Here is a 25,669-nt window from a genome sequence, read left to right as displayed (position 1 = left end):
TTTTCTCACGGAGAATACTACTCAGTTGCCTGTACCTGTTGTCTTTTGCAGTGTGTGTTGTGTATTGACTTTGCAGGCTGTAGGTGTTGTCAGCGTCACTCTGTGTGGGCCTCCCATCGGGGTGGGGTCCAGTTCTTGCGCTTTATGACTTTGATGAACACCCAGTCACCAACCTGCAGTGGTCCCTCCTGTGGACAAGGCACATCTTGAAAAGCATTTTCAGAAAAACATTTCTTGTAATGTTTTAACACCTTTGACATATGGAAGGCATTGGAAGGGTTGTTAAATTTAAATATTGTTCTGATTTTCACAAATGGTGCATAGAGGAGATTATTACATAAATCACTGATGCAGTAGGTGAGTTAATGTAGCAATAGGAAGTTAACGGTTCTGGTTATATAGTCTGATAGCAGCAGGTAGGAAAAATCTGTGTTGTCCGTTTTCACTATAAATTCGATCTGGTAACCCAAATCGTATTATATCTTTTACTAGAGTTTTTGCTACAGCTGGTGAATCATTAGTAGTTGTGGGGAACACCTTTACCCATTTGGAAAAAAGGTTAATAATTGTCAAATGATACTTTTTACATTGACACCTAGTTAATTCACAAAAATCCAATATGCAAATAATGAAATGGATATTCTGCTATAGGGAATGTTCTTCTTGTTTGTCGAATAATTCCTTTAGGGGTTATATTTAGAGCAAGTGATGCATCGGGAACAACATTTTTTTAGAATAATTTGTAAATGCATAAGCAGTATAGTAGTTTGTTTTTTATCCATACCATCCCCCCCGTTGAGACATGGCAAGGCCCACGTCTCAATATTGCTGCTCCTTTATAGAGGGATGTTGGTAGGACAGGTTCCCCTTGTCAAACATAGTAATAACTTTTCAGCAGTTTGTCCTTTGAGTCCATTTATTTATTTATTTTTTTCACTTTTGAGAGTGCAGTGCATCAAATGGCTATTTTTGCAGGTAGTTGTACCGCTTTTAACAAATTTTTCATTAAATCACCTTCATTATAGTCTTTCCCGTTGATGTCATCATGCCTCTATTTTCCCACTGACTGGTAAATATATGAATAGTTCATTGTGCATATCTGCTATCAGTATAGATGTTAACTATCTGACCTGAGTCTGCATGTCTCTGTCAGTGCAATTATTCCTGCTGCTTGTGTTCTGTAGTGTGGGGGTAGCAGTTCTGCTTTCAAGGTCTCACTATCAGTCAGAACCACACAGCCACTTTGTGTTTTTCTAGTTTCAGACTTTGTGCTTGGTCCATCCACAAAGTCAAATACAGAACCAGGTATTGGGTTGTCCTGTAAATCTGGTCTAGGTTCTCTACTTTTAAAAACTCTATTTTGGTAAATTTTTGTCCACTTTGTTCTAAATATTTAAGTTCTTTCTTCAACAGTTGCAGTTTGTTTTTACTGACCTTGTGACTGTTCTCTGGCCGAAATGAAAGAAGTGCTACAGTATCTTTACTGCATAATTCTTTAGTCTGTGACGCCACCAGAACATCATCTACGTACAGTAATATCTGACTACTGTGTGGGGGTGTAAATTTAGCAAGATTTGCTGGCATACACTGAGAAACTAGTCAGGCTTTTACAATAACCTTATTGTAGCCTGGTGTACGTGCATTGCTGAGCTTTGTAAGTAAGCGCAAACCAAAATTGTGAACCTGGGGGAACTAGGATGCTACAAAAGGCATTACTAATATCTATAACTGAGAAGATCTGCTTATCTGGGTGTAAATTATTCAACAGAATGTAGGGATCAGGTACCACGACTGCTCTTGGTTGTACAGCCTTATTTGTAGCTTGAAGGTCTTGTACCATCCTCCAGCCAGCGGAAGTAGGAGCTTTCTTTACTGGGAATATGGGAGTATCGCAAGGAGAGTCATCACACTTAGTCATCAATCTTAGTTCTTAACAGGGAGTCTATGACGAGTGCTATTTCTTGTTCTGCATCAGGTCTGAGTGTATTAGTCTAATATTGTCTCTGACATGACTTATAAAGTTTTTTTTTCTACATTTGAAAAACATTGTCAAATCATTTCTGAATCTAAGCGTTACAAGCGTTCTTCATTGCAGTTAGCTGTGAGCATTTCTGAGTCTAAGCATAGCAAGCATTCTTCATTGCTGTTAGCTGTGACATCATCAGTGAGTGCGTCTGCGTCTGCGTGCGTGTGTATCTTAATTGTGGAGTGTGTCAGTGCATTCACCTCCCTCCTCAGTGTTATCTACACTGGTACTGGAACCCCATCGGCCTCTCGCCCATCACTTTGCTCCAGCAGAATCATTCTGTGGACAGTCAGCTGGTCTGTGGCCTCAGCCGTGCAGTATGGGCTGCGTCTCTCTGCCAAACCTAAAGGACGCTGTTGCTGATTGTTGATTTCCTCTAAGGTGGGCTGTGGGCACAGTCTGGGTTTTCCAGTTCAGAGCTATTCTCTTTCACACCGTCATTGAGCTGTATTCACACTTTTATTTTGGATTCCAATCATAAACTCTGTTAACAACCTCATGTGCAGGTTTTCCTTTTTGACAAATATGGTTTGGGTAATTTGTGGGTAATCATGCAGTCTTACACATAAGTCAGTGCCAATAGCATCCTTCACTGTCTACAGCAAACATTGTTGCTTTTGCTTCATCCATCCATCCATCCATCCATCCATCCATCCATCCATCCATCCATCCATCCATCCATCCATCCATCCATCCATCCATCCATCCATTTTCTTAACCGCTTACTCCCTAGTGCGGGGTCACGGGGTGCTGGAGCCTATCCCAGCTGGCTACGGGCGAGAGGCAGGGTACACCCTGGACGGGTCGCCAGTCCAGCAGGGACTGCTCGCAGGGCAACACATAGACAGACAACCATTCACTCACACACTCACACCTACGGGCAATGGAGAGAAGCCAATCAACCTAACGCACGTCTTTGGACTGTGGGAGGAAGCCGGAGAACCCGGAGAGAACCCACGCAAACACGGGGAGAACGTGCAAACTCCACACAGAAAGGCACCAGGGCCGCCTCCGGGAATCGAACCCAGAACCTTCTTGCTGTGAATCGAACCCAGAACCTTCTTGCTGTGACCCAGAACCTTTTTGCTGTGAGGCGACAGTGCTACCCACCGCACCCACTTTTGCTTCATTTCATTGATTTGTCTTCAATATCTGAACATAGACTGTTAGTTTCATACATCACAAAGTATTTTAACAATATGGAATTATAACAGAATGTTAATATTCGTGCACCACTTCCACAACGTTCCATCTAATTAATCAATGAGCTTGTTCTTTCCTATATTTTAATTGACGCATGCCTTTATATTTATATTTAAGCACATCAATTATATTATTATTGTTCTATTATAGGTTATTTTTCATATTAATATAAAACAATTATTAAATTATATCTATTATATAGTTTCTATGATGTTTCTATCATTTTATTAATATTTTTTATGTCTTCACTTAATTTGTTCCATAGTTTTACATCACTTTAGTGTTTATTTTGAATTCAAAATCTTGTTGTGCATATAGCATGAATTTTTAACTGGTCCCTTGAATTATATTCTCCATCTTTTTCTTTAAACAGTTTCAGTTAACACAGTTATTTTATCCATCAATTTTTTTACACAATTCTACTTTTTTAAATTTCCATCAAATCCAAATTTCTTTTTCCACTATGGTAAGTTATGTATATATTATTATAGTCGACTGAGAATGTCTTTTAGACATGTATTTGGAATCACCTTCAAGGTTTTCACCCTTAGTGTTCTTTAATTTGCTTCACTACGAGGATTGAGATCAACGATCAGTCACAGTGTTGACAGAGAGCATCGACTGTGTCAAGCTTCTACAGGAACTAGTTTCCTGCGGACACAGCTGTCTCAGTAAACCAACCTCTCAATTTTGATCTCAATCAGACACACAACACAAAAAGTCTCTGAGACTTCCTCTAAGAAGTTAAAATTCACTTAGAGACCGACAAACAATAACACTTATTCATATAGTCTGATTTACTTCAACTGATCACAGAGTTTACGTTGACACCGTCAGGTTTCCACTCTGCCGCTGCTTCAATCAGACAAACTATCATTAATCTATTTTACGAGGACCCCGTCCTCTTTTACCTCGTGACCTTGTCACGGAATTTTTCTGAAGACCCAGTCTTCTTTTACCTCGTGAGCCACTCACGGAATTCTTATGAGGACCCGGTCCTCTTTTACCTCGTGACCTCGTCACGGAACTTTCTGAAGACCCAGTCTTCTTTTACCTTGTGAGCCAATCACGGAATTTAAGATACCTTAGGATTTACTCTTTTCATACTCGCCTGATCTGTGTCCTGGCCCTGGTTCAGGATCCCGTCACCTCGCCTCGTTGGACCACCAGCCGACGTCTGACCTGGGCAGGAATTCACCTCCCAGGATTTTCTGCAGGTTCCAAACCTGGCTGTGCACAGACTTCAGTCGCCGACTCAATGTCCCGGCAAAGAGAGGATCTTGGGATCCCGGACGAGCCCCCAATTATGTTAGGGAAATTGTTAGTTCCCTTTGTAAATCTTAAATAAAGCAGACACAATCAGTTGAGACCTTCTTCAGGATTTTACTTGCAAGGAGTGAGCAGTTTACAGCAAAGGCAACTTCCTCTCACTGAAGAGAAGACAGGGATTCAGCTCATAATATGTATTGCATTCTGGGAGGTGCATAGTCACACAGTACGTAGGAAATATTCTCTGCACAACGCAAGCATTGGGCTCATCAGATAAGGATGCTACACACTGGTACTCCCTATTTCTTGCAGAGCAGAAGGGAGAAAACTTCAAGGCTATAGCACAGCTAACAAGGCTTCAGCAAAGTATGTTTCAATGATTAAATGCAGTATTTTTCCAACAACTACTTTGCACACTCTTGGCATTCTCTTGATGAGCTTCAGGAGGTTGTCCCCTGAAATGGTTGTCACTTCACAGGTTCACACACACTTCACAGGGGTGCCCTGTCAGGTAATAAGTGGGATTTCTTGCCTTATAAATGGGGTTGGGACCATCAGTTGTGTCGTGCAGAAGTCAGGTGGATACACAGCTGATAGTCCTACTGAATATACTGTTAGAATTTGTATTATTGCAAGAAAAAAGCAGCTAAGTAAAGAAAAAAGAGTGACCATCATTATTACTTTAAGAAATGAAGGTCAGTCAGTGAGAACAATGGGATGGGAAAACTTTGAACACAAATCCATCAAACGCTACAAAGAAACTGGCTCACGTGCGGGCCGCCTTAGGAAAGGAAGACCAAGAGTCACCTCTGCGGAGGATGAGTTCATTCGAGTCACCAACTTCAGAAATCGCAAATTACCAGCAGCTCAGATTACAGACCAGGTCAATGCGACACAGAGTTCTAGCAGCAGACACCTCTCTAGAACAACTGTTAAGAGGAGACTGTGTGAACAGGCCTTCAAGGACAGGCAAATAGCAGAAGTGACTTGTTTGGACTGAAGAACACAAGTAATGGACAATAGATCAGTGGAAATCTGTGCTTTGGTCTGATGAGTGTCAGAGAGCGGCAATGAACGGACCCACATGCACAGCGATGAGACGATAGACAAGGAGATGCGGCCAGACTGATATTTAATCCAAAAACTCAGGTCACAACGGTCCGGGGTCATACACAGGTAACAGTAGATAATCCAGACAGACGTGGCAGGCAGGGATAAGGCAGGCTCAGAGTCAATGAACTGGAACAACGGTAACATACAAACAACGATCTGGCGGGGAACTGAGGACAAAGGTGGTGGTTAAGTACAAAGTGAACTAATAGCAGATGAAGTGCAGGTGTGGATAATGCGGGCCGGTACTAACAGGGAACAGCTGTGATGTGACGTAGCCGGAAGTCCTTTTAACATAAAGGCGGCTCTAAAACCGGGACGTGACAACTGAACAGGAAGTATTACAAAATAAAACAGGAAATAACGAGAAACAAAACCCAGATTGTGACAGTACCCCCCTCCCAAGGGCGGATTCCAGATGACCACAAAAAAAAAAAAAACAAACCCGAGCAGGGCGGGCGGAGGGAGGACCGGCGGAGGGACAGAACCAAAAACAACCCGCACAGGACACAGACAGGGCGGGCGGAGGGCGGACCGGGGGAGGGCAAAACGGGAACCCCTATCAAACAGAATTCACGCCCGAACACAGACCGACCAAAAAAAACAAAGAACACGTCTCATAATCAAGAAAACCCAACCTGAATGTCCACAAAACAAGAACAAAAGTCCCCGACCAGGAAAACAACAGAGTCCAGGGAGTCCCTCACGGAGGGTGGGGACGCGGCGAGATCCTGCTCAACCGCCGCTGAGGCAGGAGGGCACCCCCAGCGCCCTTGGGCTGGGCCAGCGTCCACGGGGACCCCCCCGAACGGCGACGTCCTCCAGGACGCAGGAGGCAGCACCACCCAAACGGCCGGAAGCGCCGAGGGCAAGGCCACCAGTCCAGCTGCCGAAGCGAGAACAGACGTGGCAACGCGGTCAGCGCCGGGCCGCCAGGAACCGATGCAGGTACGGCCAGAACTATGACGGGCGCGACCCCCTCCTGGAGGTCCGCCGGGACTGCGACGGGCGCGACCCCCTCCTGGAGGTCCGCCGGGACTGCGACGGGCGCGACCCCCTCCTGGAGGTCCGCCGGGACTGCGACGGGCGCGACCCCCTCCTGGAGGTCCGCCGGGACTGCGACGGGCGCGACCCCCTCCTGGAGGTCCGCCGGGACTGCGACGGGCGCGACCCCCTCCTGGAGGTCCGCGGGGACTGCGACGGGCGCGACCCCCTCCTGGAGGTGCGCGGGGACTGAGACGGGCGCGACCTCCTCCTGGAGGTCCGCCGGGACTGCCACCCCGAGACTGACAGGGACAGGAACGGCATCTACTTGGCCGACAGGGACAGGAACGGCATCTACTTGGCCGACAGGGACAGGAACGGCATCTACTTGGCCGACAGGGACAGGAACGGCATCTACTTGGCCGACAGGGACAGGAACGGCATCTACTTGGCCGACCGGGACAGGAACGGCATCTACTTGGCCGACCGGGACAGGAACGGCCTCGACATGGCCGACAGGGACAGGGACAGGAACGGCCTCGACATGGCCGGCAGGGACAGGGACAGGAACGGCCTCGACATGGCCGACAGGGACAGGGACAGGAACGGCCTCGACATGGCCGACAGGGACAGGGACAGGAACGGCCTCGACATGGCCGACAGGGACAGGGACAGGAACGGCCTCGACATGGCCGACAGGGACAGGAACTGGAACGGCCTCGACATGGCCGACAGGGACAGGAACTGGAACGGCCTCGACATGGCCGACAGGGACAGGAACTGGAACGGCCTCGACATGGCCGACAGGGACAGGAACTGGAACGGCCTCGACATGGCCGACAGGGACAGGAACCGGAACGGCCTCGACATGGCCGACAGGGACAGGAACTGGAACGGCCTCGACATGGCCGACAGGGACAGGAACTGGAACGGCCTCGACATGGCCGACAGGGACAGGAACTGGAACGACCTCGACATGGCCGACAGGGACAGGAACTGGAACGGCCTCGACATGGCCGACAGGGACAGGAACTGGAACGGCCTCGACATGGCCGACAGGGACAGGTACTGGAACGGCCTCGACATGGCCGACAGGGACAGGAACTGGAACGGCCTCGACATGGCCGACAGGGACAGGAACTGGAACACCCTCGACATGGCCGACAGGGACAGGAACTGGAACGGCCTCGACATGGCCGACAGGGACAGGAACTGGAATGGCCTCGACATGGCCGACAGGGACAGGTACTGGAACGGCCTCGACATGGCCGACAGGGACAGGAACTGGAACGGCCTCGACATGGCCGACAGGGACAGGAACTGGAACGGCCTCGACATGGCAGACAGGGACAGGAACGGGGACTGGAACGGCCGCAACATGGCCGACAGGGACAGGAACGGGGACTGGAACGGCCGCAACATGGCCGACAGAAACAGGAACGGGGACTGGAACGGCCGCAACATGGCCGACTGGAACGGCCTCAACATGGCCGACAGGAACAGGAACAGGGACTGGAACGGCCGCAACATGGCCGACAGGAACTGGGACGGCGTCCCCTCCGGAGCCGGCATGACTGCTTACAGCTGCCGAGCTCGACGGAGGAGACGTCGGGCCTGATCGGGTGTGCACAGCACCCGTTCGACAGGTGGAGTCCTCTGACTGGGATAAGACCTGCGCGTGACTGGACTGAACTGGGACAGGAGCGTGACTGGACTGAACTGGGACAGAACTGGACTGAACTGGGACAGAGCTCGACTGGACTGGGACAGGGCTCGACTGGACTGGGACAGGGCTCGACTGGGACAGGGCTCGACTGGACTGGGCTGGAACCTGAACTGGGCTCGACTGGACTGGGCTGGAACCTGAACTGGGCTCGACTGGACTGGGCTGGAACCTGAACTGGGCTCGACTGGGCTGGAACCTGAACTGGGCTCGACTGGACTGAGACCTGAACTGGGCTCGACTGGACTGAGACCTGTACTGGGCTCGACTGGACTGAGACCTGAACTGGGCTCGACTGGACTGAGACCTGTACTGGGCTCGACTGGACTGAGACCTGGACTGGGCTCGACTGGACGGGAACCTGGACTGGGCTCGACTGGACGGGAACCTGGACTGGGCTCGACTGGACGGGAACCTGGGCTGGGCACGACTGGACGGGAACCTGGGCTGGGCTCGACTGAACTGGAACCGGGGCTGGGCTCGACTGAACTGGAACCGGGGCTGGGCTCGACTGAACTGGAACCGGGGCTGGGCTCGACTGGACTGGAGACTGAACAGGGCTCGACTGGACTGGAGACTGAACAGGGCTCGGCTGGACTGGAGACTGAACTGGGCTCGGCTGGACTGGAGACTGAACTGGGCTCGGCTGGACTGGAGACTGAACTGGGCTCGACTGACCTGACTGAGAGGTGGGACATGAAGCGGCTGCTGGCTGCAGGACCGGGAGTTGCAGGACCTCACGCAGGACAGGTTCCCTCAGGGCGAGAGCGGCTGCTTCCTCGAACAATTGTTCTCTCGTGCCCTGGTCTGCTGCCGAATCGGCGGTGTTCATGAGATGGGCAAAGAGAAACGCAACTGGAGGAGAGCAGAGGAGGTGGACCCGTCGGGCGACGCTGTCTGGGATGCCTGTTATCAGAGGGACACAGTCAGTCGGAGAATCAAGGGGCTCCTCTGTCGGAGAAGGAGGCTGCTCGGTCCCCATGACCGAGACCGCGGGACCCGGAATCCTGGAACCGCGCCTCCGCCATCGCCGTCCGGGGCAGCTGCGACTGTCCGTCGTTTGAGGCGCTGGGAGCGGTGTGGACCGGACCTCTGTAACGGGGTCCGCATGGTGAAACGAGGCCACGGCGACTGGAACTTGGGCTGGAGCCGCCGGAGCGGCGACAGGAACAGGAACGGGAACGTAAAGCGATGAAACAGCGGTAGGAGCAGCTGCGGAGACACAGGCGGACGATGCATGCAGCGCACACGCCAATTCCCTCTGCAGCGAATGAAGTCTCTCGTAGTACGTCTGCACTCCGGGATACGCACGCCACCAAAACTCAGCCGTCAGCAATTCGATGCCCTGCTTTACGTGGCGGAGACGGTCCTCAAGGCTGTGTGCTTCCGCGTATGCCTTAGCGAACCTCTCTAGGTCTCCGCGAATATCCACCGGCAGACTCGGGCAGGAAAACTCCATTGCTCCGGCGAGTGACTTGCGCACGGAGCCAAACAAACGGAAAAAAAGGAAAATACGGGAACAAAACTCGTAACAGACCTGGGTGCAGGTTGGCGCTGGCTGGGTCCAAGTCTGGCCAGATCGTTCTGTCAGAGAGCGGCAATGAACGGACCCACATGCACAGCGATGAGACGATAGACAAGGAGATGCGGCCAGACTGATATTTAATCCAAAAACTCAGGTCACAACGGTCCGGGGTCATACACAGGTAACAGTAGATAATCCAGACAGACGTGGCAGGCAGGGATAAGGCAGGCTCAGAGTCAATGAACTGGAACAACGGTAACATACAAACAACGATCTGGCGGGGAACTGAGGACAAAGGTGGTGGTTAAGTACAAAGTGAACTAATAGCAGATGAAGTGCAGGTGTGGATAATGCGGGCCGGTACTAACAGGGAACAGCTGTGATGTGACGTAGCCGGAAGTCCTTTTAACATAAAGGCGGCTCTAAAACCGGGACGTGACAACTGAACAGGAAGTATTACAAAATAGAACAGGAAATAACGAGAAACAAAACCCAGATCGTGACAATGAGAGAATATTTGGTTCCAACCACCGTGTCTTTGTGCGACACAGACAAGGTAAACGGATGGATACTACATGCCTGGTTCCCACCGTGAAGCATAGAGGAGGTGTGATGGTGTGGGGATGCTTTGCTGGTGACACAGTTGGGGATTTATTCAAAAATAAAGGCATACTAAACCAGCATGGCTACCACAGCATCTTGCAGCGGCATGCTATTCCATCCGGTTTGCGTTTAGTTGCCAGGCTGTGTAAGGGCTACTTGACCAAGAAGGAGAGTGATGAGGTGCTGCGCCAGATAACCTCCACCGTCACTGGACCTAATCCCAATCGAGATGATTTAGGGCAAGCTGGACCGCTGAGTGAAGGCAAAAGGGCCAACAAGTGCTAAACATCTCTGGCAACTCCTTCAACGTTGTTGGAAGGCCATTTCCGGTGACTACCTCTTGAAGCACATCAAGAGAATGCCAAGAGTGTGCAAAGCAGTAATCAAAGCAAAAGGTGGCTACAGTACCTTGAAGAACCTAGAATATGACACATTTTCAGTCCACACTTTTTTATGTATTTCTTCCACATGTGTAAAGTCATAGTTTTGATACCTTCAGTGTGAATCTACAATTTCATGAAAAATTCGTGGTCATGAAAATAAAAAAAACTCTTTGAATGACAGGGTGTGTCCAAACTTTTGGTCTGTACTGTACAACTACTACTGTTCATCTGTTGAGTTCAATCATCTCCATGCTGCACTTTTTAGACCAGTGGATTGTCAGTGTGTCCAACATGGATCTGATGTTTGGCTCCATGGTTTTAGTTGGATCAGGTCATTCATATAGTTTCTGTTCCAGCTGCTGGAGGAAAACATTGTCACGTTTGTGAAGAAGGAGCTGAAGAAGATCCACAAGGTTCTGAGTCCAGATTACCCAGAATGCTTAGAGAGTCAGAGGGAGGATGAGGAGGAGTTGGATGGTGAGGATGAAGAGCAGAGGAAGAGCAGCAGAGACGCGTTTCAGAAGATCACAGTGAACTTCCTGAGGAGGATGAAGCAGGAGGAGCTGGCTGACTGTCTGCAGAGTAAGAGGATTTATCACAACATTTAACATCACAGACACAATCACACATTTACTGATGTGTTGGAGGTTAAGTTTGTTAAATGAAAGAAGAAGAAGAAGAAATTAACCCTTAATAGTCCCACAGTGGGGAAATTCATTCTCTGCATTTGACCCATCCCCCTTGAGGGAGCAGTGAGCGGCGCTCGGGGAGCTAGCGCGAAGTGTCTTGCTCAGGGACACACCTAATGCCGAGGCGGGGGATCGAACCACAGACCTTTTGCCTGCCGAGGTCCACACCCTACCAACTGAGCTACCAGTTGACCAAGATTTAATAATCAGATGTTTTTGGCAAAGTTCTTCTGTTCGTTTTAGTGTTTCAGGCTGACTTGAATCAATAAATGAGACATTTGTTGACTCCTCAGACTTTGTCTTCTTTGTGTTTTGTTAGACCCAGATCTGATGGTTCCAGTACCAGAGCCACGGCCCATCACATATTACCAGCAGATGCTTCAATCAAACCTCCAAGACCAGTTTCTGTGTGTGAGACCAGGCTGGTCAGAAGTCGACCAACGTCTGGATGACATCTACACAGAGCTGTACATCACAGCTGGGCCGGATTCACACATCAACACACAGCATGAGGTCCAACAGCTTGAGACGACACAGCAGAAGCAAAGATCAGCAGAGGAGCCAGTGAAGCCCAGTGACCTGTTCAAACATCCCCCTGGTAAATACAGACGCATCAGAACAGTGTTGACCAATGGAATCGCTGGGATTGGAAAAACAGTCCTTGTGAACAGGTTTGTGTTGGACTGGACCCAAGAAAGGTCCAATCAAGACATGCATCTAATTTTCCCCTTCACCTTCCGTCGGCTGAATCCACTGAAGGGACAGAAGTTTAGTTTGTCAGAGCTCATTCATGAATGCATCCCAGAAACTGAGTCCATCAGCCTGGAGGCTCTGAATTACATCTTTACACATCTACAGTCATCAGGAAACAGCAACTATGACAAGAGCAGCTTCAAACTTCTGTTTGTGTTTGATGGACTGGACGAGAGTCGCCTCCAACTGGACTGTAGCACCAGTGAGAAGGAGACGGGTCAACGTGACGTCACAGAGTCCACCTCAGTGGATGAGCTGCTGACAAACCTCATCAGAGGAAAACTACTACGCTCTGCTCGCATCTGGATCACCACACGACCTGCAGCAGCCAATCAGATTCATGGAGCCTTTGTTGATGTGGTGACGGAGGTCAGAGGGTTCACTGACCCACAGAAGGAGGAGTACTTCAGGAAGAGATTCACAGATGAGGAGCAGAGCAACACAATCATGTCCCACATCAAGACGGCACAAAGCCTCCACATCATGTGCCACATCCCGGTCTTCTGCTGGATCACTGCTACGGTTCTGGAGGATCTGCTGGAAACCAGAGAGGGAGGAGAGCTGCCCAAGACCCTGACGGAGATGTACGCAGAGTTCCTGGGGTTTCAGATGGATCGGACTAAAGACAAGTACGGACCAGAACAGAGCAGCAACTACATCAAGTCATTGGCTAAACTGGCTTTTAAGCAGCTGCTAAAGGGAAACTTGATCTTCTATGAGGAAGACCTGAAAGAGAGTGGGTTCAATGTCAGTGGAGCCTCAGTGTGTTCAGGAGTGTTCACAGAGATCTTTAAACAGGAGCGAGGGAGGAAAACCAAGGACAAGATGTTCAGCTTTGTTCATCTGAGCGTTCAGGAGTTTCTGGCTGCTGTTCACATGATGCTCTGTTACACCAATGGGAGGATCGAGGAACTGGAGAACTTCCTGAAAGACTCCAAACACACAGAATCAATCCTTAAAAAAATAAAACAGGTGTTTGTTCATACTTCAACTCTCTCATCTCTGGAGGTTGTCGTGAGTAGAACCATTTTTAAATCCCTTCAGAGTCCAAGTGGCTACTTGGACCTGTTTGTTCGCTTCCTTCATGGCCTCTGTCTGGAGTCCAACCAGAAAATCTTAGGAGATTTGCTGGGTCACACAGAGAACAGTCCAGAAACCATCCACAGAATCACTAACAACCTGAAAAAGACAAAGAGTGATAGAATCTCTCCAGACAGAAGCGTCAACATCTTCCACTGTCTGATGGAGATGAACGACCACTCAGTCCATCAGCAGATCCAAGAGTTCCTGAAGTCAGAGAACAGATCAGAGAAGGAACTCTCCTTGATCCAGTGCTCAGCCCTGGCCTACATGCTGCAGATGTCAGAGGAGGTTCTGGATGAGTTGGACCTGAACAAGTACAACACATCAGATGACGGACAACGAAGACTGATTCCAGCTGTGAGGAACTGCAGAAAGTTTAAGTAAGTCCAACATTAATGTGATCATTAATATTCTAAAGCAACATGAAGCTGAAGCCTCAGTGTTAAAGAGAAACACCTCACACAGAATCTAAAAGTTCACAGAGTGAAAACATCAACTACTGGTTCCTAGAAAACGTCTTTGTTGAGAATCAGATCAAGCAGCTGTAAAGTTTGTGAATATCTGGAACTTCTGCCTTTCTTTACATGATGGAGTGTAATGGAGGTTGTCTCCATTATCAATAAACTCCACAGTGCATCAATTCATTAACTGTTTATTGTTTGGAAATTTAAAAATAATACAACCCATAATCATAGTTTAAAGTTTTTTTTTAATCTACAGGCTTAAATGAATCAGATGGACATTGATTTACATGTACTCACCTCATGTGCACTGCTTGGTGTGGTGTGGTGGAAATTTTCCATAAAGAAGCAGATGAGAGAGTTGTCCTTTTGTGAAATTTATTGAAATAATAAAGAAAATAAAAATAATGGAGAAGGCAAATAAAAAACATGGATGTTGATCGTGCACATCAACAAACCAAAAACCAGCTAAGAGATCAGTGCACACACCACGAAGGTGTGATGCAAAGAGCCCACAAGAAGCAAGTTGCTTCTGCCTTTTAACCCCTTTCTGTGGCTCTGGTGGAATGTCTCTCTGCAGCAATAAAATTGTTTGTGCCACCTTATCTCGCCGTGAGTGAGAATGCAAACATTCTCACTTCTGCATCATCATGTCTTGTTATCCAAAGGAAGGAACACCGAGCTTCCAAAACAAGATGCATTCGCTTTAACAGCCTTGGGTCTGGTGGGGAGTCAGATAGGAAGGAGCCAGAGTCCGGGTGTAAAAGACAAATACATACTGTATCATAAATTATTAGTCAGTCAAATGGAACATCAGATGTTTAGACTTGATGTACGACAGCACAAGAGATTAGTTGTTTGTGTAAGAATGTTCAGTTCAGTATTGCACCTAACCAGCACATGACGACTGTGTTGGATAAGAAATAGCACAAAGGCTAAATTTTTTCCATTACAGTGGCTAAAGAGAGTGACCCTTAGGGATGGCCAGTTTGACACAAACGCTTCGGCGCTTGTTTTACCTACGCGAAGCAGAGTGGTTCGGCACAATGTTTCGGGGCGTGTGCCAAATGGTGCTAATCACGTGATTGATGACATCTAAAGCGCCAAATGGATTGTTTGGTCAAACCACGGTTCATAGGTCACTCATCTGTTTGAACAACTGGGCACGCTATTCTCTATAAAAGAAAAATTTATTCTTAACGACATTTCCCGACCAGTTCTGTTGCCCTGTTAGAATCGAAATCAGTTCATTGCTATTTACTATGGCTTCTGGTAAGAAACGATCACCACAGGCACCACTGTGGCCTTCACCTTCCAAGCCTTCTCCAGTTCTTCTCTGAGCCCTTGGTATTTCTCTAGTTTCTCATGTTCCTTTTTCCTGATGTTGCCATCGCGTGGTATTGCCACATCCACCACTACGGCTTTCCTCTGCTCTTTATCCACCACCACAATGTCTGGTTGGTTCGCCATTACCATTCTGTCTGTCTGTATCTGGAAGTCCCACAGGATCTTGTCTCGCTCGTTCTCTACCACCTTGGGAGGTGTTTCCCACTTTGACCTTGGGGTTTCCAGTCCATACTCTGCGCAGATGTTCCTGTATACTATGCCAGCCACTTGGTTGTGGCGTTCCATGTATGCTTTCCCTGCCAGCATCTTACACCCTGCAGTTATGTGCTGGACCGTCTCAGGGGCCTCTTTGCACAGTCTACACCTTGGGTCTTGTCTGGTGTGGTAGATCTGGGCCTTCTGGGCGTGAGACCCCTTCTGTGTGGATAACCTTGCCTCTCTTTGTCACCAACCTCACACATTTCTCGAGCCCGAATGACATCCCAATGTCCGCGCTGTAGATCCTGGTGGTGTGGATCAGCGAGTCGATGTCTCGCTCACTCTTGGCGTACAGCTTGATGTCATCCATGTAGAGGAGGTGACTTATGGTGGCCCCGTTCCGGAGTCGGTATCCATAGCCAGTCTTGTTTATTATTTGGCTGAGGGGGTTCAGACCTATGCAGAACAGCAGTGGGGACAGTGCATCTCCTTGGTATATGCCACATTTGATGGATACTTGGGCAAGTGGCTTCCCATTGGCTTCAAGGGTGGTTCTCCACAACCTCATCGAGTTTGCAATGAAGGCCCTTAGAGTTCTGTTGATGTTGTACAGCTCCAAGCATTCAGTGATCCATGTGTGTGGCATTAAGCCATAGGCTTCCTTGTAGTCGATCCAGGCTGTGCACAGGTTGGTGTGTCACACTCTGCAGTCTTGGGCAACTGTTCTGTCAACCAAGAGTTGGTGTTTGGCTCCTCTGGTATCCTTACCAATGCCCTTCTGTGCTTCGCTTATGTATTGACCCATGTGCCCACTTATCTTAGCTGCGATGATGCCTGACATGAGCTTCCATGTTGTGGAGAGACAGGTTATTGGCCGGTAGTTGGATGGGACTGTACCCTTTGAGGGATCCTTCATTATCAGGATCGTTCGCCCTTCGGTTAGCCATTCAGGGTGAGTGCCATCCCTTAGCAGCTGGTTTATTTGTGCTGCCAGGCGCTCATGGATTGCAGTGAGCTTCTTTAGCCAGTAGGCATGGATCATGTCAGGGCCAGGTGCTGTCCAGTTTTTCATACCTGAGACTCTATGTTGGATGTCTGCCACTGTGATAGTCACTGGATTCTGTTCAGGGAGGTTGCTGTGATCTTCCCTGAGATCCACCAGCCACTGTGCATCATTGTTGTGTGATGCCTCCCTCTCCCATATACCCTTCCAGTACTGTTCAGTTTCCAGTCTTGGTGGGTCTGCTCTGTTGTTATTACCCTGCCATTGAGAGTACACTTTCGCAGGTTGTGTTGCGAACAGCCGGTTTATTCGTCTGGCTTTGTTGTCTCTGGTGTATCTCTTTAGACGGCTGGCCAAGGCTTGTAGCCTTTGCTTGGCAGTTTCGAGTGCTTCAGGTATGGTCATCTGGCTATACCTCTTGGGCATTAGTCTTTTCATTGCACCTCTCTGGCCCTTTGTCATTTGGCTCACTTTTCTCCGAGCTATATGTATATCAGCTCATTGGTTTCTGTGATAGTTGTGGTAGGGATCGCTCTTAATGCTGCATTCACATCTTTCATGAGACTTTCTGATGGTACTTCACTTAGCCGTTGTAGTTGTCTTTATTTTTTGGTTATTTTTGTTTTTTTGATTTATCCTTATGTTGCTCACTGGGTGGAAATTAAAGCACCTCTTCGCACCATCTCTGCCTTAAGCCTACTGTGTCTCCATCCGCTAAACAGTCATTCTAACATGGAGCTTTAAGCCAAATCCAACAGAGAAACTTTAGCTCTGATGAGTTTCTGCTAAAAGCTTTTGACAGTTGACGTGTGATCACAGCTGATGGTCGTTTCTTTCAGTGGATGAAGCGTCTGCAACATGTTTCTATGATCTGTCTTTGGTTCTTCTGGTTCTGTCCAAACACACTTTGGTTCTAATCTCTGGGATCTGGTGGAAATAACAGAGCTTCACACTTTGTGATGGATGAGACCAACTGAGCTACCGCTGCTTCAGCATCAACATTCATGAAGTCAGTTTGTGTCACAGTCACTTCACATTTATAGACTTTATATTTTCTATCATCACAGACTTTCTGGTTGTGGACTCACAGAGACTCACTGTGAAGTTGTGGCCTCAGCTCTGAAGTCCAACCCGTCACATTTGACATATCTGGACCTGAGTAACAACATCCTGCAGGACTCATCAGTGAAGGTTCTGTGTGCTGGACTGGAGAGTCCTCACTGTCGACTGGAGACTCTGAGGTCAGTGTTTTTCCTAGTTCATGTCTCAGCAACAGTTTTTCAGCTCATCACTTTAAACATCTCCACTTGAATCTAGAATGAAAAGAGACTTGTGTCAGAAACCTGCAGGAATGATTGACAGTTTGTTGTGACTCTATAAAGTCTATGAAGCTACAGAAGTTTTTGGCATCATTTTCGTTAAATGTGACTCAGCAGCAGAGACTCAGAGTAAATCATGTCCACATGTTTGAAGGATCTTTAGTGGCGTCTAATTCGTCTCCATCAACAGGCGACACTTCAACCTGTGTTCGATGCTTTCTGTCAGACAATGATGTCACTTTGTAGAGACACAAGCAGGAAACAGGAGCATGAATATGAGGCTGCAGACATGTTGCTACAGAAGGTTCTAGGTTCCATGTAGAACCAGAGGAGAGAACATTCATCTGACTGGGATCAGTTCCAAAGATGATTCACTTCATCAAAAATGGTCAGTTCGGAGTTTGGTCCAAACATTAATTTGGACATTTTCCATCAGACGACACAGAATAGTTCAGATTTAGAGAGAAGACGATGAATGAAAGGAACCAGATGAAGTCTTTGATCCAACACTTCTGGTTTTCTACTGATTCCAGCAGCAGCTTGTGAATCAGTGCTGACATCAACAGGTGTATGAATGTTGTGCTGACGTGTGGATGATTTGTAGAAGCTGAGATCATGACGACACAACAACACAAGCACAAAGTCACTCTGCTCATTTTAGACTAAACATCAGTGATCAGGACAAATCTGACTCATTATTAATGCTTTGATCCACATCTTTGACTCTTTATTTAGATTGAGTTTCTGCAGTTTGTCAGAGATCAGCTGTAATTCTCTGGTCTCAGCTCTGAAGTCCAACCCATCACATCTGATACAACTGGACCTGAGCTGGAACAAGCTGCAGGATTCAGGAGTGAAGCATCTGTGTGGTTTTCTGGAGAGTCGTCGCTGTCGACTGGAGACTCTGAGGTCAGACTCCATGTTTTAGTTTTGTGTGAGTTTAATGTGATGTGAACTGTAGCAGGTTTATCATGAGGTCAAATCACCTTCAGGACTGATCAAATTCAACTGTTCAATGACTAAAAGGAACAAAGTAAAAAAGTCAGTAAGTGTTGACGATGGTTTAATAGAGAAAATGTGATTTAAATGTTTTATGATGTTTGACTATGACTTTTAGAACTGACTGAGACTAAGACACTTGAAGACACTTACATAAAACAGCTACAGAGAATCTGCTTGGAGCAAATAGAAGCAGGAGAGAATCAGCAGCAGCTCCAGAATGTCAGAAATCAGTGAATGATGTTTGATTGGAGGAGGATAGTGTCATAGTGTTAATGGAAGTAACCAGAAGATATTCTGCTTGTACGGCGGATCCCTTCTTTCATCATTCCCTAATGATTGAAAGTTTTGTTTTGCATGTTTTTACTGTCCTTTTTTTAGCATTAGGTTAAACATATTTAATCTCATGATTATTTGCCATATGTGGACGGTGAACTTGTACTTCAGAATGCTCTTGAATCATGAATATTAAACAAAAATGCATCACCTCTAATAAACTAAATGAAATAGAACGTTCTGTGTGCTGGACTTATTATAGGAGCCTCTTAGCTCTCTGTCAAACTAGAAAGCAGCTTTACACACTAGCAGTGACAGAATACTGAAAGAAAAACATGACGACATCATGAGACACTGAATGGTTTCAACTGACTCTTTGTTTTCTACTGTTTCATCTTTGATTCTTTATTCAGATTGAGTTTCTGCGGTTTGTCAGAGATCAGCTGTGATTCTCTGGTCTCAGCTCTGAAGTCCAACCCGTCACATCTGACACAGCTGGACCTGAGCTACAACAACCTGCAGGATTCATCATTGAAGGCTCTCCTGGACCTGGTGCAGAGTCCAGACTATGGACTGCAGACTCTGAGGTCAGTAGAGGTTGGAGTCAGTCTGTGCTGCTTTCAGCAGTATTGGACTAAACTCAGTTAGTGTCACAGCAGAGATCCAGTGTTTGCTGTAAAGCTCCAGTCACTCATCAAAGTGTCGTAGCATCAACACTAACTACTGATCAGGTTCATGTGTGTCACAGCTCTGAGATCAGTCTGGCTGATAGAACCATGGTTCCATGTAGTAACCATGTGGTGCTGGTCCAGAGCAGAACCTCTGCTGAAGTCCAGTCATCACATCTGTGTCTGTGTCCTTCTGTCATTAGTTTGCTCCAAAGCTTCTCATGTTTCTGTGTCAGCTGATGTTTCAAAGCAGAGAAGATGTTGGTCACCACACAGAGACTCTGTCTGTGATGGACCAACAGGAAGTCGTCTCTACAGCCATGAGTCACCAGTTAGTTTCATTGTGGACTGGAGGGAAATGTGCAGAGTCAGCAGACTTGATGCTTCAGTCCAAGACGTTAAAATGAGCAGAAAGAAAGCTGCTCCACTTGTGCTCTGAACATGACTGAAGTCCTGCTGCTCTTTGTCCTGGATGTGACAGATGATGAAGGGAGTCTCTGTAGACACTCACTGATCTGCTCTCTGCTCTCATTCTCTCTGCAGCTGGAGATGATCCAGATGTAGAAGCAGCAGCAGTGTGTGTGTGGAGGTTCTGACTGGTCCATGTTACTGGGAGCAGAGCTTCATCCACGACTGAATGACAGAGGAACCAGAACCAGTGGAGACGACTCTTAGTGTGAACTGATCTGAGACCAGCTGCTCTGTGTCCAGTTCACCAGGATCATGTGGGAAATGAAGTGTGTGGTGCAGTAGTCAGATATCGAGGACAGTGTTGACTGTAGTTCTTCTTCAGGCTCCTCTAGAGGTCAGTGACTGAGGACTTACTACCAGGTGGAGCTTTGTTGTTTTCTAACCATCCTGGGCTCAAAGAGCTACAGGACAACAAATGGGCTTTAGCTTCTAGATCCATTGGCCCAATCAGATCAGAGAGGGACCAGACTGACGGCTCTGCTTTTCTAATGGAAACCCTGGTCAGAGAACGTTGGCTATGTCTCTATCAGAGACCATGGATCAGTCTGCAGGTTCACTACTTCCATGTTCACCACAGTCAGTGAATGCAGCTGCATTCCACAGACCACAGTCTCCTCCCACCCTTCACTAATATGGTACAGCACCATCTTAGATGACCACCATCTGAAAAATATTGCTTAGCGCCTCTTCAGGAAGACACATTATTTGTTGTCCCAGGGCTTAGACGTTGGGTCAGGGTGACTCCTGTCTGATGACTCTCACATGTCTCATGTCTTATGAAGCTAATTAGAAGTTTCTTCCCAGAGCCCTCTTTTGATCTGGGCCACGATTTGCCTTTGTGGTATTAACATTGATGGTTTGACATCCTCCCCAAGGCTCTGGCAACGCGGGTCCTGCCTGGGGCCACACAGGCTCCTGGTCGTTGGTAGGTTCACATCTGGGTGAGTAGATGTATGTGGGTATGAGGCAGTCTGTGCATGAGGTGTTGGTGGTATGTGGGTGGTCCATCTTCAGCTCAGGGTGCATGGTCCTGCTGCCTTCTCTTCTACTGTCCTGCCCAACGCCTCCCTTATGTTACAGGCAGGGGCTTTGCTTGATGCCTGCAGGGCTGCAGCGGGCTGCACGATCTCTGATCTCTGGACTACTCCTTCTATTGGTTCTGCTTATTGTGGGATGGGCCAGAGCTGGCTCACCAGCAGCCTGGGCTGCAGTGGGTGTTTGATAGCTTGACTAATAGTATGATCCCATTCACTTGTGCTTCTTCCCAGCAGGCACACAACCGACTTTCAAGGATAAAATGTGGTTGAAATAATGTCAGTTATTGTTGTGACACCATTAATGTAATGTTGAAACAACATTTAATGCTAATGCTTGTGAAAAGGTCTATACAAATCAACATTAAAATAAGATTTGTAAATATAAGGTTGACTGTAAGATGCTGAAATAACATTGCCCTGTCAATTAACATTGACAGGGCAAAAATCAAAACAAGATCTAATCGTCATTCAACCCTAAACCCTAAGATTCAATGGTAAAAAGCCTGCTGGGTTTGTTTGATTTTTTTAAAATCCTCTCCATAACAAGTCAGTGTGTAACGCCCAATGAACGTTATTCAGACTCAAAATCCATTTCGCAATACATTTGTCAGTCTGCAATTTTGTGAATCTGCAATTTTATTTATTTAATTGCTACAATGTTCTGTCAAAAAATATCAAATTTTAATTTTAATTTCTGTGTCCTGTTTGGAGTCTTGTTTGGGTTTAACCTGACTGTTGAATATTTTGAAATATTGTGAAATTAGAAAAAAATTAACGGGATTCGATCCCGCGGTCACCTCAGCAAAAGCTCACCCAATAAACTGACATCATGCAACAGATATGACATAATCCCAATCACCGCTGTGATTTGGTGTTATGTTGAGCGGTTCTACATAACGGAACTCCTGGTAGACAGACACGACACCGGTGACCCAGCAGCACACAGGCCTGTCTGACGGTGGAGGAATAATGCTATTTCCATTCTGTTCATCAGAAAAGCCTCAGCGGCGCTTGGCAGCTACAACGCCGGCTCCACTGTTTGTTTGCTGGAGTTGCAATAGTGGGCTCTGATTGGTTAGGACAGTTAAACCTCGGCCAATCAAGTTTGAACAACGCTTTCTAATTTTGACACTCTTAGAGCTCATTTACAAATCATGCAATGCATTCTGGCTGTCTACTGTCCCATTTGAATTAAGACTCCTCTCAAGCACGAGAAAAAGAAATGCAATTGATTAGGTCTTTATTTAAAACTTTAAATTAATGAAACTAGGTATTGAATCAACACTTCAACACCCAGACAATGACCCTGCCAAACTGCAAGGGTCGCTGCATCTTAACCTGACCAGAACATATTGTTCACTACCTATATAATAATATATGATATGATACATAAATATACTACAACGACAATATTGCTTATTGAATTGCCAGTTGACAAATGTATTGCAAATTGGATTTTGAGTCTGAAAAAGCGGTAAAAGGTCTGGACTCGTATGGTTCTGTTCTGCTGGTTACACCACTGTCCATTATTGGACCAAAGACTTCAGGGGAAACTCAGGGGTTCCAGGTTCAGTATCTTACCCAAGAACCCTTTGACATATTCTATATGATTATTAATGACTATTTTTAGATGTGCATATACAGAGAAAACAGATGTAACAGCCTTTTTTAATAAGAATGTCTTTCATTTATACTGAACCCATCATTTTCTAAATAAATTTACATTATCTCCTTATCTGTCTTATGTTTTTTTTGAGACGTCATGATTTTAGACAGTTGTTTTATACAGTACAGGATGTGAAGTATGTGAAGGGGGAGTTTATTGAATGATAGTGGTTGTGTGTGTGTGTGTCAGTTAAGGCAGTGTAAAAAAATACTTGAAGTTAAGACTGTTTTGATGATTCAGACTTGTTGCTGTCTAGGTTAACATTATAGGAAATACAGAATAACCTGGAAGTTACGATTCAGTATTTAAACATAAGTAAAAGCGATCCTTTAGCAAAGTGTTTAAATTTCCTTGGGTTCTTGAGCTGACGGGGCTTCGGTTGGCGTAACTTTTAAAGAGAATGATTCATAATGAAAACATTAAAAACAAATAATCACTGAGAAATATCAGATGAGCCAGAAATAAAGGCAAGGTGTTGGCGGACAGTCGCCAACGTGAGCAATTCAAGATGAAAAACCCAACGGAAGAAAGAAAGGTGAGGCGGGTTGGCAGACAATGCTGTGAATGGACGCATATGGGGAGATTTAGACTTAGCTGGAAGTGATATTATGTCAAAGAAGTGATAGAATAAAGGAGAGAAGAAAAGAGGATGTTAGTGGCGTTAGAACAAAGAGATGTAGAGGTAGAGAAGAAGAGGTAAATGAGAGAGATGGTCAGGCAAATTTAAAATCATTGCGGTTTGCAGAGAAGAGGGGTATAGTGCAAATGAATCTGGTTAACCGCCTAACAACTGTTTTGAATAATCAGATCCGTAACATACATTTGGCACAGGTGTTCAGAAATGGCAATTTGTTAATAATTTGTTGGGATGAGGAGCAGAGACAGCAGGCAGGAAGAACGCAAGAAATAGGAAAGAATAAAGTGGTGAGCACTATCTATGTGGGAAACAGAAACAAATGGTGTAAAGTGAGTGAATGGGGGGGGGGGTCACTTGATCAGCTCAATGATGTATGAATGAAATCTGTTCTGAATTTGATGAGGACGTCCTTCACAATAAAGTCACACTGTATGTTGTTAGGAAGTATGTGCCAAAGCCACTGAGATGCTTCAACTGGGCGTAGAGCTGCAATATGCAAGTTCATGATCACGGACAGTGTAATTGTAAACAAAAACCAAAGTGTTGAAGTTGTGAAGGTGAGCACAGTGTGACTTATGGCGGGTGTGAACTTATGAGAAGGGAAAAGTACATACAGCAGGTGAGAGTGCAGGGTAAAGTCAGTTATGCGGAGGCTGTGAATTCAAAGATAATTGAATTTTGTTTTAGGTTGGGAATGAATTATAATGATATTATCAAAACCCTGGCATTGCAAGGAGTTATTAGAGTCAAAAGAGGGCTACTTTGTAGAATCAGTGGAGTGTTGTTGTTTGGGGTGTCCCAGGCTAATGCAGACTGACATGACCACTGAGAACATTGTGATCAGAGAAATTCAGCAATATTTACGGAGAAATTACATGGATGACAGAGCAGCGGAGAGAAGTTACATCACAGGGACAAATACTGCGAACCAGAGAATTGAGATCTGGTGGGGGGTGATGGGAAGAGAAGGAAGTGAACCCTGGATCACCCTTCTGGCAGAACTGAAGGATAAAGGATTTTTCTTTGGGCATCTCTAGGCTAAAGCTCTGTCACAGTTTCATGTCAGTCATTCAGGTAATAATAAAACTCTAACATCAACTTTGTATTACCTGAGTAATAATAATAATCTTGCAAGTAATGTTTGTGGGTTTTGAACCTCATTTTAAAAAGTATTTAAGGCTTGTCAGAATACAGCAACCACTTTAAAAGCAGATGAAATAACATTCCCTTAATAAAATGTTGAGAGCTTATTAGCTATAATAACAAAACAAAAGGCAAAGCAAAAAGCTGTCACATCCTTGACTTTACTGTTTGTGTTGTTGCCTACACCACATCCATTAATCACACTGAGAATGCTGTTAAATTCGCTACAAAAATCTGGATAGAAGAAGAAGTCCTTTATTGGTCATTATCACATACAATGTAACAACTTATTTTGACTACTGCATTCAACCCATTCCCGTGGAGAGCAGTGGGCTGCCATGCAAGGCGCCCGGGGAGCTACTGTAGTGCAAAGTGTCTTACTCAGGGACACATTCGATGCCCTGGGACCTTCGGCCCCCAAACCAACACTCTGCTACTGAGCCACCAAGCCACATTTCTGGATAGCTGTGCTAGCCAATGGGCAGCTTTAAAACACAGCCACATGTATGTGGTCTGTGCAGGAAATCTGTGGTTTATGAGCTCAGTTATCATGGTCTTATTTAAGAGATCAGATACAGAACCGAAGGAAGAGCTGAAGAATTTTTTTCCAGTGTACCTTTTCAGGTAAAATGAAACTGCTGACTATCATCTACACTGGAAAGTTAAGAAGCTTCTTCACTGCTTTTGCTGTTGGTTTCTTTTTGTGCTATGAAATGATGAAGACCCTCTGGTGGCAGTAAACTAGCAATAGAACCCACTACAGGACGGCAGCTCTTAATTGCATACGTTGGGGCCTGAATGATTAATTTAGAATCAGAATCAGTTTTATTCACCAGGTTTGCACAAGACAAACATGGAATTGCATCTGGTCTAACTCTATGTTTTCATACCCATTTTCTTAACCGCTTACTCCCTAGTGCGGGGTCACGGTGCTGGAGCCTAACCCAGCTGGCTACAGTGGCTACAGGGTACACCCTGGACAGGTCGCCAGTCCATCGCAGGGCAACATATAGACAGACAACCATTCACTCACACACTCACACCTACGGGCAATGGAGAGAAGCCAATCAACCTCATGCACGTCTTTGGACTG

At 46.4% G+C, this 25,669-nt stretch overlaps 1 protein-coding gene and 1 long non-coding RNA gene across 14 annotated transcripts in view; one reads left to right on the top strand and one right to left on the bottom strand.

The window, feature by feature from the left end:
• Positions 1-25,669, top strand: part of LOC114851105 (NACHT, LRR and PYD domains-containing protein 12-like) — a 166,759-nt gene that overhangs the window by 10,066 nt on the left and 131,024 nt on the right. For 9 of the 13 annotated variants that reach the window (XR_008694067.1, XM_055507079.1, XM_055507085.1 and 6 more), the window contains exons 5-8: positions 11,183-11,408; positions 11,835-13,731; positions 17,428-17,601; positions 18,415-18,588. The exons of 2 other annotated variants lie outside the window; for them this stretch is intronic. Coding sequence is in view for 10 of the 11 variants with exons in the window: in XM_055507079.1 (XP_055363054.1) it covers positions 11,183-11,408; positions 11,835-13,731; positions 17,428-17,601; positions 18,415-18,588 (2,471 nt within the window). In the remaining variant the exon portion in view is untranslated. The remainder of the gene's footprint in view (positions 1-11,182; positions 11,409-11,834; positions 13,732-17,427; positions 17,602-18,414; positions 18,589-25,669) is intronic. 2 more of the 13 variants (XM_055507081.1, XM_055507082.1) reach the window with 2 other exon arrangements.
• Positions 3,529-4,891, bottom strand: LOC129603848 (uncharacterized). The gene is made up of 2 exons (XR_008694076.1): positions 4,245-4,891; positions 3,529-4,148 (listed from the first exon to the last, which is right to left on the bottom strand). It is a non-coding gene; the product is annotated as an uncharacterized LOC129603848 (long non-coding RNA).

The sequence above is a fragment of the Betta splendens genome, chromosome 2 (assembly GCF_900634795.4).
Source record: "Betta splendens chromosome 2, fBetSpl5.4, whole genome shotgun sequence".
NCBI lineage: Eukaryota > Metazoa > Chordata > Actinopteri > Anabantiformes > Osphronemidae > Betta > Betta splendens.
This window is presented reverse-complemented; position numbering and strand designations above follow the sequence as displayed.